A 12,632-nucleotide genomic window follows, 5' to 3' on the forward strand; every position below is an offset into this window, starting at 1 on the left:
AAAAGGGATGAGCACTTTCCTTAAAAAAACAAGGAAAAAAGAGAAAAAGTTGGGAAAACATCCACGCGACAGAAGCGATGAGAACAACTGCTGCCCATCCTTCTTCTTTCTCCTGGAATCCCAGACTGGGGTGGGTGGAAAGGACCTTAAAATTAACCTAAATCCAAGCCCTTTCCATGGGCAGGGACACCTCCCACATCCCAGGTTGCTCCAAGCCCCATCCAAGCTGTCCATAAACTTTTCCAGGGATGGGGCAGCCACGGCTTCTCTGGGAAACTTGGGTCTCAATTTTATGGGGTTTTTTTATCAGGAATGAGCTCAAGTTCTTTAATCCCCTTCTTTAAGTTCAAACCTACAACTGGAACCTCCTTTGTGCCTCTGCTGGGCCCATCTCTGGGAGCAATGGGACATGGGGATAATTCCTGTGCCATAAAAAATCAAGGAATGCTGCCAGAGCCTTCCCAACCAGCTCTGGATGGGGTTGGATCCATGGGGCTGAGCTCTGGGGGGCAGGGACACCTCCCACATCCCAGGTTGCTCCAAGCCCCATCCAAGCTCTCCACAAATTTTTCCAGGGATGGGACTGGCAACATTTCCCAGTCTGGGAAAGCTGGGTCTCAAGTTTATGGGGTTTTTTTTATCAGAAATGAGCTCAAGTTCTTTAATCCCCTTCTTTAAGTTCAAACCTACAGCTGGAACCTACAACTGGAACCACCTTTGTGTCTCTGCTGGGCCCATCTCAGGGTGTAATGGGACATGGGGATGATTCCTGTGCCATAAAAAATCAAGGAATGCTGCCAGGGCCTTCCCAACCAGCTCTGGATGGAGTTGGATCCATGGGGCTGAGCTCTGGGGGGCAGGGACACCTCCCACATCCCAGGTTGCTCCAAGCCCCATCCAAGCTCTCCACAAACTTTTCCAGGGATGGGACTGGAACATTTCCCAGTCTGGGAAACTTGGGTCTCAATTTTATGGGGTTTTTTTTAATCAGAAATGAGCTCAAGTTCTTTAATCCCCTTCTTTAAGTTCAAACCCACAGCTGGGGCCACCTTTGTGCCTCTGCTGGGTCCATCTCAGGGTGTAATGGGAAACCCAGACATGGGGATAATTCCTGTGCCATAAAAAATCAAGGAATGCTGCCAGGGCCTTCCCAACCAGCTCTGGATGGAGTTGGATCCATGGGGCTGAGCTCTGGGGGGCAGGGACACCTCCCACATCCCAGGTTGCTCCAAGCCCCATCCAAGCTGTCCATAAACTTTTCCAGGGATGGGACTGGCAACATTTCCCAGTCTGGGAAACTTGGGTCTCAATTTTATGGGGTTTTTTTTCATCAGAAATGAGCTCAAGTTCTTTAATCCCCTTCTAAGTTCAAACCTACAGCTGGAGCCACCTTTGTGCCTCTGCTGGCCCCATCTCAGGGTGTAATGGGAAACCCAGACATGGGGATAATTCCTGTGCCATAAAAAATCAAGGAATGCTGCCAGGGCCTTCCCAACCAGCTCTGGATGGGGTTGGATCCATGGGGCTGAGCCCTTTCCATGGGCAGGGACACCTCCCACATCCCAGGTTGCTCCAAGCCCCATCCAAGCTCTCCACAAACTTTTCCAGGGATGGGACTGGCAACATTTCCCAGTCTGGGAAACTTGGGTCTCAATTTTATGGGGTTTTTTTCATCAGAAATGAGCTCAAGTTCTTTAATCCCCTTCTTTAAGTTCAAACCTACAACTGGAACCTACAGCTGGAGCCACCTTTGTGCCTCTGCTGGGCCCATCTCAGGGTGTAATGGGAAACCCAGACATGGGGATAATTCCTGTGCCATAAAAAATCAAGGAATGCTGCCAGGGCCTTCCCAACCAGCTCTGGATGGAGTTGGATCCATGGGGCTGAGCTCTGGTGGGCAGGGACACCTCCCACATCCCAGGTTGCTCCAAGCCCCATCCAAGCTCTCCACAAACATTTCCAGGGATGGGACTGGAACATTTCCCAGTCTGGGAAACTTGGGTCTCAATTTTATGGGGTTTTTTTAATCAGAAATGAGCTCAAGTTCTTTAATCCCCTTCTTTAAGTTCAAACCTACAACTGGAACCTACAGCTGGAGCCACCTTTGTGCCTCTGCTGGGCCCATCTCAGGGTGTAATGGGAGACACAGACATGAGGATAATTCCTGTGCCATAAAAAATCAAGGAATGCTGCCAGGGCCTTCCCAACCAGCTCTGGATGGAGTTGGATCCATGGGGCTGAGCTCTGGGGGGCAGGGAGCCATCCCAACCCCCTCACCAGGAGCTGCTGCTGTCCTGGGGAGGATGGAGGCTGAGCTGCTTGATGTGGTGCTGTGGATTCCTGAAATTCCCATAAAAAAATTCCCTCCTTAATTCCTTCATTTCAGAATTAAGGAATTAATTCCTTAATTCCTAAATTTCAGAATTACATCTGGAACAGCCACTTGAGCAGTTTTTGGACCATGTTCTCCTGGGTCCTGGTTTATCACAGGTCTACTCTAAATATATTTCTCAGTCCCACCTTGCTTTTTGCTCCTTTTTTTCTCAGGAAAAGAAAAGAAGCCATTTTCCTCATTTTTTTTCCATGCAAACTGCTTCACCCCCTCCACACATCCCATATTTTTTTTGATTTTTTTTTTTGAGCTGATTTTACCTGCTTGGTTTTGCTGTTGTTTTAGCTGCTTGTTCCTTGCAGATTGTTCCTAATATTCCCCCACCAACCCCCCTCCTAATATTTTATAACTTAATTTTACACCCAGAAAAATCAGTGGAATTATTTTTTTAGCCTTCAGGTGACTCCTGGGCAGAGCTAAATTAAAAAAAAAAATAAAAATTGCCACGTGAAGGATTGGTGCATTAAGAACTGCCTGGTTATTAATTCACTTCCTACTCCCTGTAATGACATTACTCACAAAAAAAATTATTTTGGGATGCCCAGAGATGTAGCAGAGATTTTCAGATGATTCCCACTATTTATTAGCCTATTTATTTTTATAAATATTCTATATTTGATAAATATTCTATATTTGATAAATATTCTATACTTTATAAATATTCTATACTTTATAAATATTCTATATTTTATAAATATTCTATTTTTATAAATTCTATTTCTAATTATAAATTATATTTATTCTGTATTTATTTCTTCCCACTATTTTAATTTCTAATTTCACTCTCCAGGTTCCCTGTGGAGATTTCTTCAGCAATAGAGAGCTGAGAGCTTCAGGATGTCCCATCCTACATTTTCTGGGAAAGAAATCCATGTCTAGACTGTTCCTTCCACTCCTATCCCAGCTCTGGTGTCCATATAGGATGAGTTTGGGATGCAAGGGATTGATGCATTGGAGAAATATTTCCCTTGATGATGAAAATTTAAGGAATTCACTTGGTTTAGGATAAAAGTCATAAAAGAGCAGTCAGAAAATCACCTCCCCTTAAACACTAATTTTTTTTAAACCAGGAAAATGCTTTAGAGAGGACAGGAATGGGGCAACTGCAAGAATTCTGGGAAAAATTTCAGTTTTTTTTTTCTAGCCAGCAAGGAACATAAATCTAAACCACTGCTGTCACCATTTCTATTTTTTAGTCTGAAGAAAGAGAGAATATTCTCCTTTTTTTTTTTTTTTTTTTCCCAGGCAGAAGAAAACCTCTTCTTTTTTTTTTTTTTTTTTTTCTTTTGGACAAACATTTAATTTTTATGTTGAATTTATTGCCCTCTTGAAACTGGGAACAGCAAAAAGATTCTTGGCTACTGAAACATCCCAACTCAAAGCAAAATCCTCAGTGTTGGAAAGAGGGTGGGAGCAGAATTGGATGATTTTCCAGACCTTTTTTTTTTTTTTTTTTCTATAATTATAATTAATTCCCAGGTCCCCAATTTACAATTATCTGAGGGGACAGAGCTGTAAATTCTCTCAGGTTGGTACCTTGGGAGAGCCAAAGCTGATAAAATCTTTTGCTCATCATTAAAACATCCCTCATCCCACTCCAAGCTGCTTTTTTCTTCAATTTTCTAATGCAATGTAGCCAAGAAATTCTAATTTTAAAGCCAATATTTGAATGCAATGGAGCCAAGAAAATAGAAATAAGGAAAAGGGTTTCCTGGTCAAAAAAAAAAAAAAAGGAAAAAAAAAAACAAACCCAATAGAAAGACCTGAAAGCAAAGTCACTCCTGGGAAATAGAAAAAAAAAGATCTTGGAGAAAATTCTGCCCTGATGCTGAAAGACATTAAAAAGAGGTAAAAAAAAATTAAAAAAAAAGCAGTCACACCCAATTAGCTCAAAAAACAAGTGGAAAAAAAGCTGAATTTCCTCCTGCTTGGCTTGATGGAAAAATCCCACCTTGTCACCTGGAAAAATCTGCCAGGAGAAGGTGATGTAGAGGCCAAAAGTCAGAGAAAACTCTACAAATTGGGGTTATTGAGGTCTGAGAAGGCAGGAGAGAAAAAGAAAAACAATTCCAACCCCAGGTAGATCCCAAAGGAAAAAAAAAAGAAAAACCTGGAGGGGTTCAGCAGCCCCTTCCCCACCTCCTTTTCTGGTTTCTATTTTAGCATCACCCAGAAATTCTGGCCACAAGGTAAAAAAAACCCACAAAAAAATTAAATTTTTAAATTTAATTTAAAAAATTTAAAAAAATTAATTAAAAATTTAATTAATTAATTTAAAAAATTAAAAAATATTAATTTAAAAAATTAATTTTAATTCATATTAACAACTCAAATTAACTCCCCTTAGAACAGACTTAGCAGGTTGAAACCCTCCCAATGGTCAGCTAGAAAAAAAATTATTTTTTATTTCTTTTTTTATTATATTTTTAATTATTATTTTATTATATTTTTTATATTTATTATTTATTATTATTTTTTATTCTTTTTATTTATTCTTCTTTTAATTAAAAAATTCTTTTTTATTTTCTTTTTCTGGATATTTTTTACCATGCAGCAAGGGCTCCAGTGCCAGGGTGGGGGAAGAGGTGATTTTTATGGTGTTATTTCCTGGAATGGATCAAGAAATGTGGAGAAAAGTCATTATCAGAAAGGCTAAAATGGGTAAAAAACCCTAAATTATTGCTTTCAATAAAATAAGAGATCTCTCAGTGGCTTATCCTTTCCCTAAAACAAGAGAATTAAGATATATTTTCATATTTTGGAAACTGAACCAGAATTACAGAGAAGAATGAAATAAAATTCAACTCACCCACTGCTGGAAAATTCAAGAATATTTTCCAAAATGACAAAGGATGGGGCAAAGATCTCCTTTGGGAATGGAAACCACCAAAAAAATCTAAAATTTGAGAATCTGCCAGCCTTGTTTGCCAAGCCCCAAGGTTTCATCCAGCATTTAAAGCAAGTCAGGTAAATAACCTGGGGTTTAAGCACCTTTTCTCTCCTGAAAAGCAATTTTTTTTTGTTTAGAATCACACAATGTCAGGGTGGAAGGGACCTCAAGCATCACCTGGGCCAACCATAGGGTAGTTCAGGATTTAAATTCAGATTTAGTTTAAAATAGCATCCAAATTGGAAATTTCTAACCCAGGAAAATTCCCTTTTTAGAAAAATTCCATTTATTTTGAGAGGGGAGATAGAAAACAGCCAAAACATGGATTCACTTCTTCAGGAAAGGTGAATGAGTCCCTGGTTTTTTTTTTGGCTTCTCCTCTGGTTTTAAATTAATTTTTCCTTCTGTTTTCTTCTGTTTTTACTCATAAATTCTTCTCTTTGAAGAAGAGTGGAAGGGACCTCAAGCATCATCTGGGCCAACCACAGGGTAGTTCAGGATTTAAATTCAGATTTAATTTAAAATAGCATCCAAATTAGAAATTTCTGACCCAGGAAAATTCCCTTTTTAGAAAAATTCCATTTATTTTGAGAGGGGAGATAGAAAAAAGCCAAAACATGGATTCACTTCTTCAGGAAAGGTGAATGAGGCCCTGGTTTGTTTTTTTTTTTGGCTTCTCTTCTGGTTTTTAAATTAATTTTTCCTTCTGTTTTCTTCTGGTTTTACCCATAAATTCTTCTCTTTGAAGCAGAGTCCTCCCTTATATTTGGATATTCAGCAGGCAATGAACCCCTCATCTCACCTCCAACCTCCAGGCACTACTGTGGCTCAAAAAAAAAAAAAATTGATATTCAGCCATGCTCCCAATCTTTATCTCATTGAAAATTCAGCATTTTTCTGCCCATCTGAGATGGGAGGGACCAAGCTCAGAGGGTTCCACACCTCCACTTCCAAGGGCCACAACTTCTTGTGTTTAATCCAACCTGAGTGGCAGCTGCTGAGGGCACATCCCAACTTTTTGGGGGACAAACTGAGGCTCTGGGCATCTCCCAAAAATTCCTTAGGTGGCAACACCTGGGGTTTTCCATTCTTCTGCTCCATCCTGATGTCTTCTTCTCACAGCTGGGTCCTTGGGACAACATCTCTCAGCCAACACAGCCCTTGGAGGAGCCTTTGGGTGACAGCAGGGACAGGCCACAACCCTGCAGGGTCCTCACCTCCAAAAAAAATTGGGGCAGGTGGGTGCCAAAGCTGTCACTCACACTTCTGGGGTTTTTTTTTTAGAGAGATCCAGGTCCACTCTGGAAACTTTTCACTCGTGGAACACAAGGGAGAGATCTACTGGAGCAAAGGGATCAGACCCAACCAGCACGGGTTTAGAAAGGGAAGGTCCTGCATAACCAACCTGATCTCCTTTTATGATCAGGTGGTTGAGGGGAAGGCTGTGGATGTGCTCTACCTGGACTTCAGCAAGGCCTTTGCCACCGTCTCCCAGAGGATTCTCCTGGAAAAGCTGTCAGGCCCTGGCTCAGGCAGGAGCACTCTGTGCTGGGTTAGGAACTGGCTGGAGGGCCGGGCCCAGAGAGTGGTGCTGAACGGGGCTGCATCAAAATGGCGGCCGGTCACTAGTGGTGTCCCCCAGGGATCAGTGTTGGGCCCAGTGCTGTTTAATATCTTGAGTGAGGATTTAGAGGAGGGCATTGAGTCCATCAGCAGCAAATTCCCAGCTGACACTAAGCTGGGGGGAGTGTGGATCAGCTGGAAGGCAGGAGGGCTCTGCAGAGGGACCTGGAGAGACTGGAGAGTTGGGCTGATGCCAAGGGGATGAGGTTGAAGATTCCAAGGGCCGGGTCCTGCCCTTTGGCCACAAGAACCCCCTGGGGAGCTCCAGGCTGGGCAGAGAGTGGCAGAAAGGGAGCTGGGAGTCTGGATTGCCAGGAAGCTGAAGAGGAGGCAGCAGTGTGCCCAGGTGGCCAAGAAGGCCAATGGCATCCTGGGCTGGCTCAGGAACAGCGTGGCCAGCAGGTCCAGGGAAGGGATTCTGCCCCTGTGCTCAGCCCTGGGGAGGCCACAGCTTGAGTCCTGGGTCCAGTTCTGGGCCCCTTAGTTCAGGAAGGATATCGAGGTCCTGGAACAGGTCCAAAGGAGGGCAACTGGGCTGGTGAAGGGACTCGAGCACAGGCCCTATGAAGAGAGGCTGAGGGAGCTGGGGGTGTTGAGGCCGGAGAAGAGGAGGCTCAGGGGAGACCTCATCACTCTCTCCAACTCCCTGAAAGGAGGTTGGAGCCAGGGGGGGGTTGGTCTCTTTTCCCAGACGACTTTCAACAAGACAAGAGGACACAGTCTTAAGTTGTGCCAGGGGAGATTTAGGCTGGATATCAGAAAGAATTTTTTTACAGAGAGGGTGATCAGGCAATGGAATGGACTGCCCGGTGAGGTGGTGGATTCTCCATCCCTGGAGACATTTAAAAAGAGCCTGGATGTGGCACTCAGTGCCATGGGCTGGGAACCACAGGGGCAGTGGGTCAAGGGTTGGACTTGATGATCTCTGAGGTCCCTTCCAACCCAGCTAATTCTATGATTCTATGATTCTAAAGAGAATTCCCAATGAGCAGCAGTTGAGTGTTTTTATTTTACTGGAGTGCAGGAGTTGATGTGCAGTTGGTTTGTGGGAAGATGGCACCTCCTCAGATGTCTTCATCTTCCTCAGCTCCTGGGTGCACCCTAGCACAGGGCTTTTGCCTTTTTGTTGCTGGTTTTTTGCCTTTTTGCTGTTGGTTTTTTTGCCTTTTTTTTTTTTTTTCCAAAGCCCAGGTGGATCAGAGCAAGCTGAGAACTGAGCTCCTGCAGAGTTGTGAACTTTTGCAGCTCCCAGGGTGCATGGCAAGCTCAGGGCACTCCCTGGCAGGAGGGATGGAAAAGAAGGAAAAAAACAACCCCCAAACCCCTCTGCAGCTCAGGTACCTTTGGGTTGGATGCCAGAAACCCAGCTCGACTCCAGTGGTGAAGCAAAAAAGTGTAAGACACATGGAAAATGAATAAAAAATGACTGGGGAGGCTTCCTGAGAGGGGAGGAAAGACCAATAATGCACCAGGAGGGTCAAATTGTGGATGAGAAAGGTTTTTTCAGGCATTTAGCCATGAAAAATAACAACAAAACATCATGGGGAAAGCTCATCTCTCTTGTTGCTCTGGGTCGTAGCTGTTCTAAAGTTATTTATTTTTTTTTTAGTTGATGGATGGATATAAAAATCAAATCAAATCTGAGAAGAGCAGGTTGGGAGAGACCTCAAGGATCACCTGGTCCCACTTCCCTTGGCTAAAAATATTCTTGCTCATATTTATATTAAGAGTTGCTCTTGGGGATGCTGATTCCCCAACAAAGGGAAATATTCAGCTTTTCTGGCTCTTGTCAAGAGATAAAATAAATATTTGCTCAGGAAAACCTGTTCATTTATTTCTATTTTTTACAGCTGCAGAATTGAGGTGTAAAAAAAGTCAAGGAAAGTCAGAATTGAACCAAAAATTCCCTCCCAGAGGGAATATGGGGAGGCTGAAATTCCCTGGAATAGGAGAAGACTTCAAATCCCCACCAAATATCTGGCTTGGGGAGTTCTGGGTGAGCTTTTGGGATGGAAATAATGCACAGATTCCAAGCTGATCCTTTTGAACAGGGGAATTTTTTTAAAGTCAGGGAGAAGTGGAGAAAAATGGGAGGAAAATATTTGCAGAACTGGGAGATGCAGAACTTGAAGATCTGGGGGTGCTGATTCCCCAACAAAGGGAAATATTCAGCTTTTCTGGCTCTTGTCAAGAGATAAAATAAATATTTTCTCAGGAAAACCTGTTCATTTATTTTTATTTTTTACAGATGTAGAATTGAGGTGTAAAAAAAGTCAAGGAAAGTCAGAATTGAACCAAAAATTCCCTCCCAGAGGGAATATGGGGAGGCTGAAATTTATTGAAAAAGGAGAAGACTTCAAATCCCCACCAAATATCTGGAGTGGGGGAGTTCTGGGTGAGCTTTTGGGGTGGAAATAATGCACAGATCCCAAGCTGATCCTTTTGAACAGGGGAATTTTTTTAAGTCAGGGAGAAGGGGAAGAAAATGGGAGGAAAATATTTGCAGAACTGGGAGATGCAGAACTTGGAGATCTGGGGATGCTGATTCCCCAACAAAGGGAAAAATTCAGCTTTTCTGGCTCTTGTCAAGAGATCCTAAATATTTGCTCAGGAAAAAGCCTGTTAATCTATTTTTATATTTTACAGATGCAGAATTGAGGTGTAAAAAAAGTCAAGGAAAGTCAGAATTGAACCAAAAATTCCCTCCCAGAGGGAATATGGGGAGGCTAAAATTTATTGAAAAAGGAGAAGACTTCAAGACTTCAAATCCCCACCAAATATCTGGCTTGGGGGAGTTCTGGGTGAGCTTTTGGGATGGAAATAATGCACAGATCCCAAACTGATCCTTTTGAACAGGGGAATTTTTTTAAGTCAGGGAGAAGGGGAAGAAAATGGGAGGAAAATATTTGCAGAACTGGCAGAGACCTCTAAATGACAGAGAAGAAAGCAAATGAAGAGTCCCTGGAGCTTGGAAGTGTCTTTAACTTGTTAGAGTGGTGCTTTAATGTGATTTAGGAGGGAAAGAGGGAGATGCAGAAAATTTAACATCTTTTTTCTTTTCTTTTGTAGCTGCTGCATTTCGTATTAAAAATGCAAAGGGGAGAAAACAACCCCAAACTCCATTAAAAAGCTTTTCCCCTCCCTTTCATGTCTTTGTTTTAATCCCCAACTGTCATCTGCAAAGATTAAAGAAAAAGCAGCAGCTTCTTGCTCTCTCTTTGCAATAAAACAAAATGGTTTTTTGCCTCCTTTATGGGTAGAGGTCAAATTTCACCTGGTTTGCAGTTCAAATGAAGGAGACTCAAAGACAACTCTGTGTTCCTCTCAGTAGATTTGTTAAAATTCTAAATTCAGCTTTAAAAGCTTTATCTTCATTGCTTGTCACCTGTGATAATTGATTTTTTTAGGTAATTTTTTTGTTTTTTTTTAAGTTTAATTCCTTGAATAACTCAGGGATCTGCAAAGCCCAAGAGCTGCAACTCTGATGGTGCCATTCAGAGCTCTTTCTGTTGGTCCTTCCAGACCAGGAGAGACTTTTCAGCCCCTCCTACATCATCAAATGACCTCCCTGGGGGGGTTAAAACCTCATTATTATTCATTTGGTCACTGAAATTCTCCAAACTACTAATTAAGCAAGAGCTGCTCTCATCCATTACCAGTTTTCTCATCAGATCTTCCCATTTGCAGATGTCTGGAGCTTCAGGGCTTGCTGGGAGGAGAGGGAATAAACTCAGAAAAGTCTTGGCTGGAGTTTGGCTGCACATTCTGCTCTTTGCTTTCATCCCTGGGCCAGGAGGATCAAAAGTTCCAGTTAAAAAGAGACAGGAAAAGAATATTCCAAGATGAGCTCCAGTTTTTTTCCTTAGGTTTTTTTCAAGGCTTAAAAACTTTCCTAAAATGAGGCATTGTCCTCCTGGAAATATAATAATATTTTATCTAGATAATTTTCTAGTCCTTTTGGGTCAACACCTGTGAAAGACTCAACTGAAAACTCAACAACAATTTAAAACAGAATGAAAATCCCTTTTTTTTCAATAAAAAAAAAACCCAAACACAACATCTCATTTAATCCTGACCAGCAACAGACACACACTCATTGGGAAGAGCTTTTCAGATCCCACAAAAGTCCCTCCAGAGTCCAGTCAGACCTCTTCCCATTTTCCATGACCACATCACCCTGGCACCAAACATGACCAATTCTACCTTATTTTTTTTGTAGAACCCAAGGAATATTTGAGTATTTGCTCTCTGCAAATGACCTCTGCCAGAAAATATCCACCTGGAACCAGTCAAGTTGTTTGATGACCAAAATCCAAGCAGTTTGGCTTCCCAAGGAGGCAGAAAGGAGCAAGGACGATGCAGTTGGATGGTGTTGGGAAATTCTAATTCCAAAGAAAAACAGCTCCAGATCTTTGGTCCTACACAATTGAGCTCCCTACCCTAGATGTGCACCCCTAAACCACCAAGACAATGAATCCTCCTGTAATATTTGACCATTCCCAGGTGACCAAGCAGAAATCTTCTTTTTTTTTGGCCATAAAAGTGCTAAAGAAGCAACGGCGAAGAAACTATTTCAACTTTTTGACTTCCTTTAAACTTGGAGCTGTTTCCCTGCTCTGTCACCACTGGAAGGATCCAGATCCCTCCATAGCAGGCTGAGAATTGAGCTGAAGTGTGAGAGAGGCTGTTCCATAAATAATAAAAAAAACCCTGCCTCTCAGCACCCTTTTGACAGACCCCAAACCCGAGCTGTGCGATCGCCACTTAACTCAAACGTGGGGTAGGACCAGCCTGGGGAAAACCATCTTTAGGTCTTGGCAGAAATAAAAATCAGGATTAACAGCACACGATTGAATAGAATCAACTGTATAAAATCAGCTTTTGAGGAAAGAAATTTGATATATTGAGAAGATCCTGAGGTTTGAAGGCGAAGCCAGAAAAACCACGGAAGGCGAAAACGGCCGAAAAAAAAAAAAAAAAAAAAAGACACTAGGAACAACCTGGAAATAAACCTACAAAACCAGAAGATCCTTGTGCCATGAAAGGAAGGGAATGAAGGGAAGAACTCACCCAAGTTTTCTATGGAATAATACCGTTGTTTGCTGTCCACCCTCACAGTCTCTGCATAGGGGCTGCCCACCCCGTAGCCGATAATGTACCCGCGGACGACGATGTTGGGGTTGAGTGGTGGGGTCCAACTCATGACAATGCTTGTGGTCAAGGGCCTGACATGAAGAGAGCTTGGCTGGTCAGGAACCTGAGATTCTGAGATGAGAATGAACAAAGAAATAAAAAAAATAAAAAAAAAGAGAGAGAGAAAAAAAAAAACAATTAATATTCTCCTCGAGGTTCGCGTTCCGATGAAAACCTCGGCGCAAAAAAAGCCCCAACCAAGAGCCCAAGGGGTTCATGCAGAGCTTCCATGCAGTTCCATTTCTGAGCTCCATCCTTTCCTTGCTTTCAACACAACTTCTCCTACTGCTTTCCACCTTTTAGCATCAGGATGCAAGGGAAATTTAGCAGGAAAATCCAACTCATCACCTGGATCCGCAACTTTTCCCTGCCCTGTTCCCAGGTTCAGTGGGATCCTGACAGCTGCCTGGATGAGTTCTCTTGGTGCTCACAGATTATTTAAACAAAATATTTTTTTTTTTTTGTTAACAACATCCTAGATTATCCTGGCCATCATCTCTCTCTTCCCCACAAAAACCAGAAGGAAATTTCAAC

The 12,632-nt window shown here is 42.5% G+C and overlaps 1 protein-coding gene across 1 annotated transcript in view; it reads right to left on the minus strand.

The window, feature by feature from the left end:
* The window catches only part of DCC (DCC netrin 1 receptor), a 496,140-nt gene that overhangs the window by 72,472 nt on the left and 411,036 nt on the right, over positions 1-12,632 (minus strand). The window contains exon 15 of the mRNA XM_071730797.1: positions 11,976-12,170. Coding sequence (XP_071586898.1) covers positions 11,976-12,170 — 195 coding nt within the window. The remainder of the gene's footprint in view (positions 1-11,975; positions 12,171-12,632) is intronic.

Source organism: Heliangelus exortis, chromosome Z (assembly GCF_036169615.1).
Source record: "Heliangelus exortis chromosome Z, bHelExo1.hap1, whole genome shotgun sequence".
NCBI classification, from domain to species: domain Eukaryota; kingdom Metazoa; phylum Chordata; class Aves; order Apodiformes; family Trochilidae; genus Heliangelus; species Heliangelus exortis.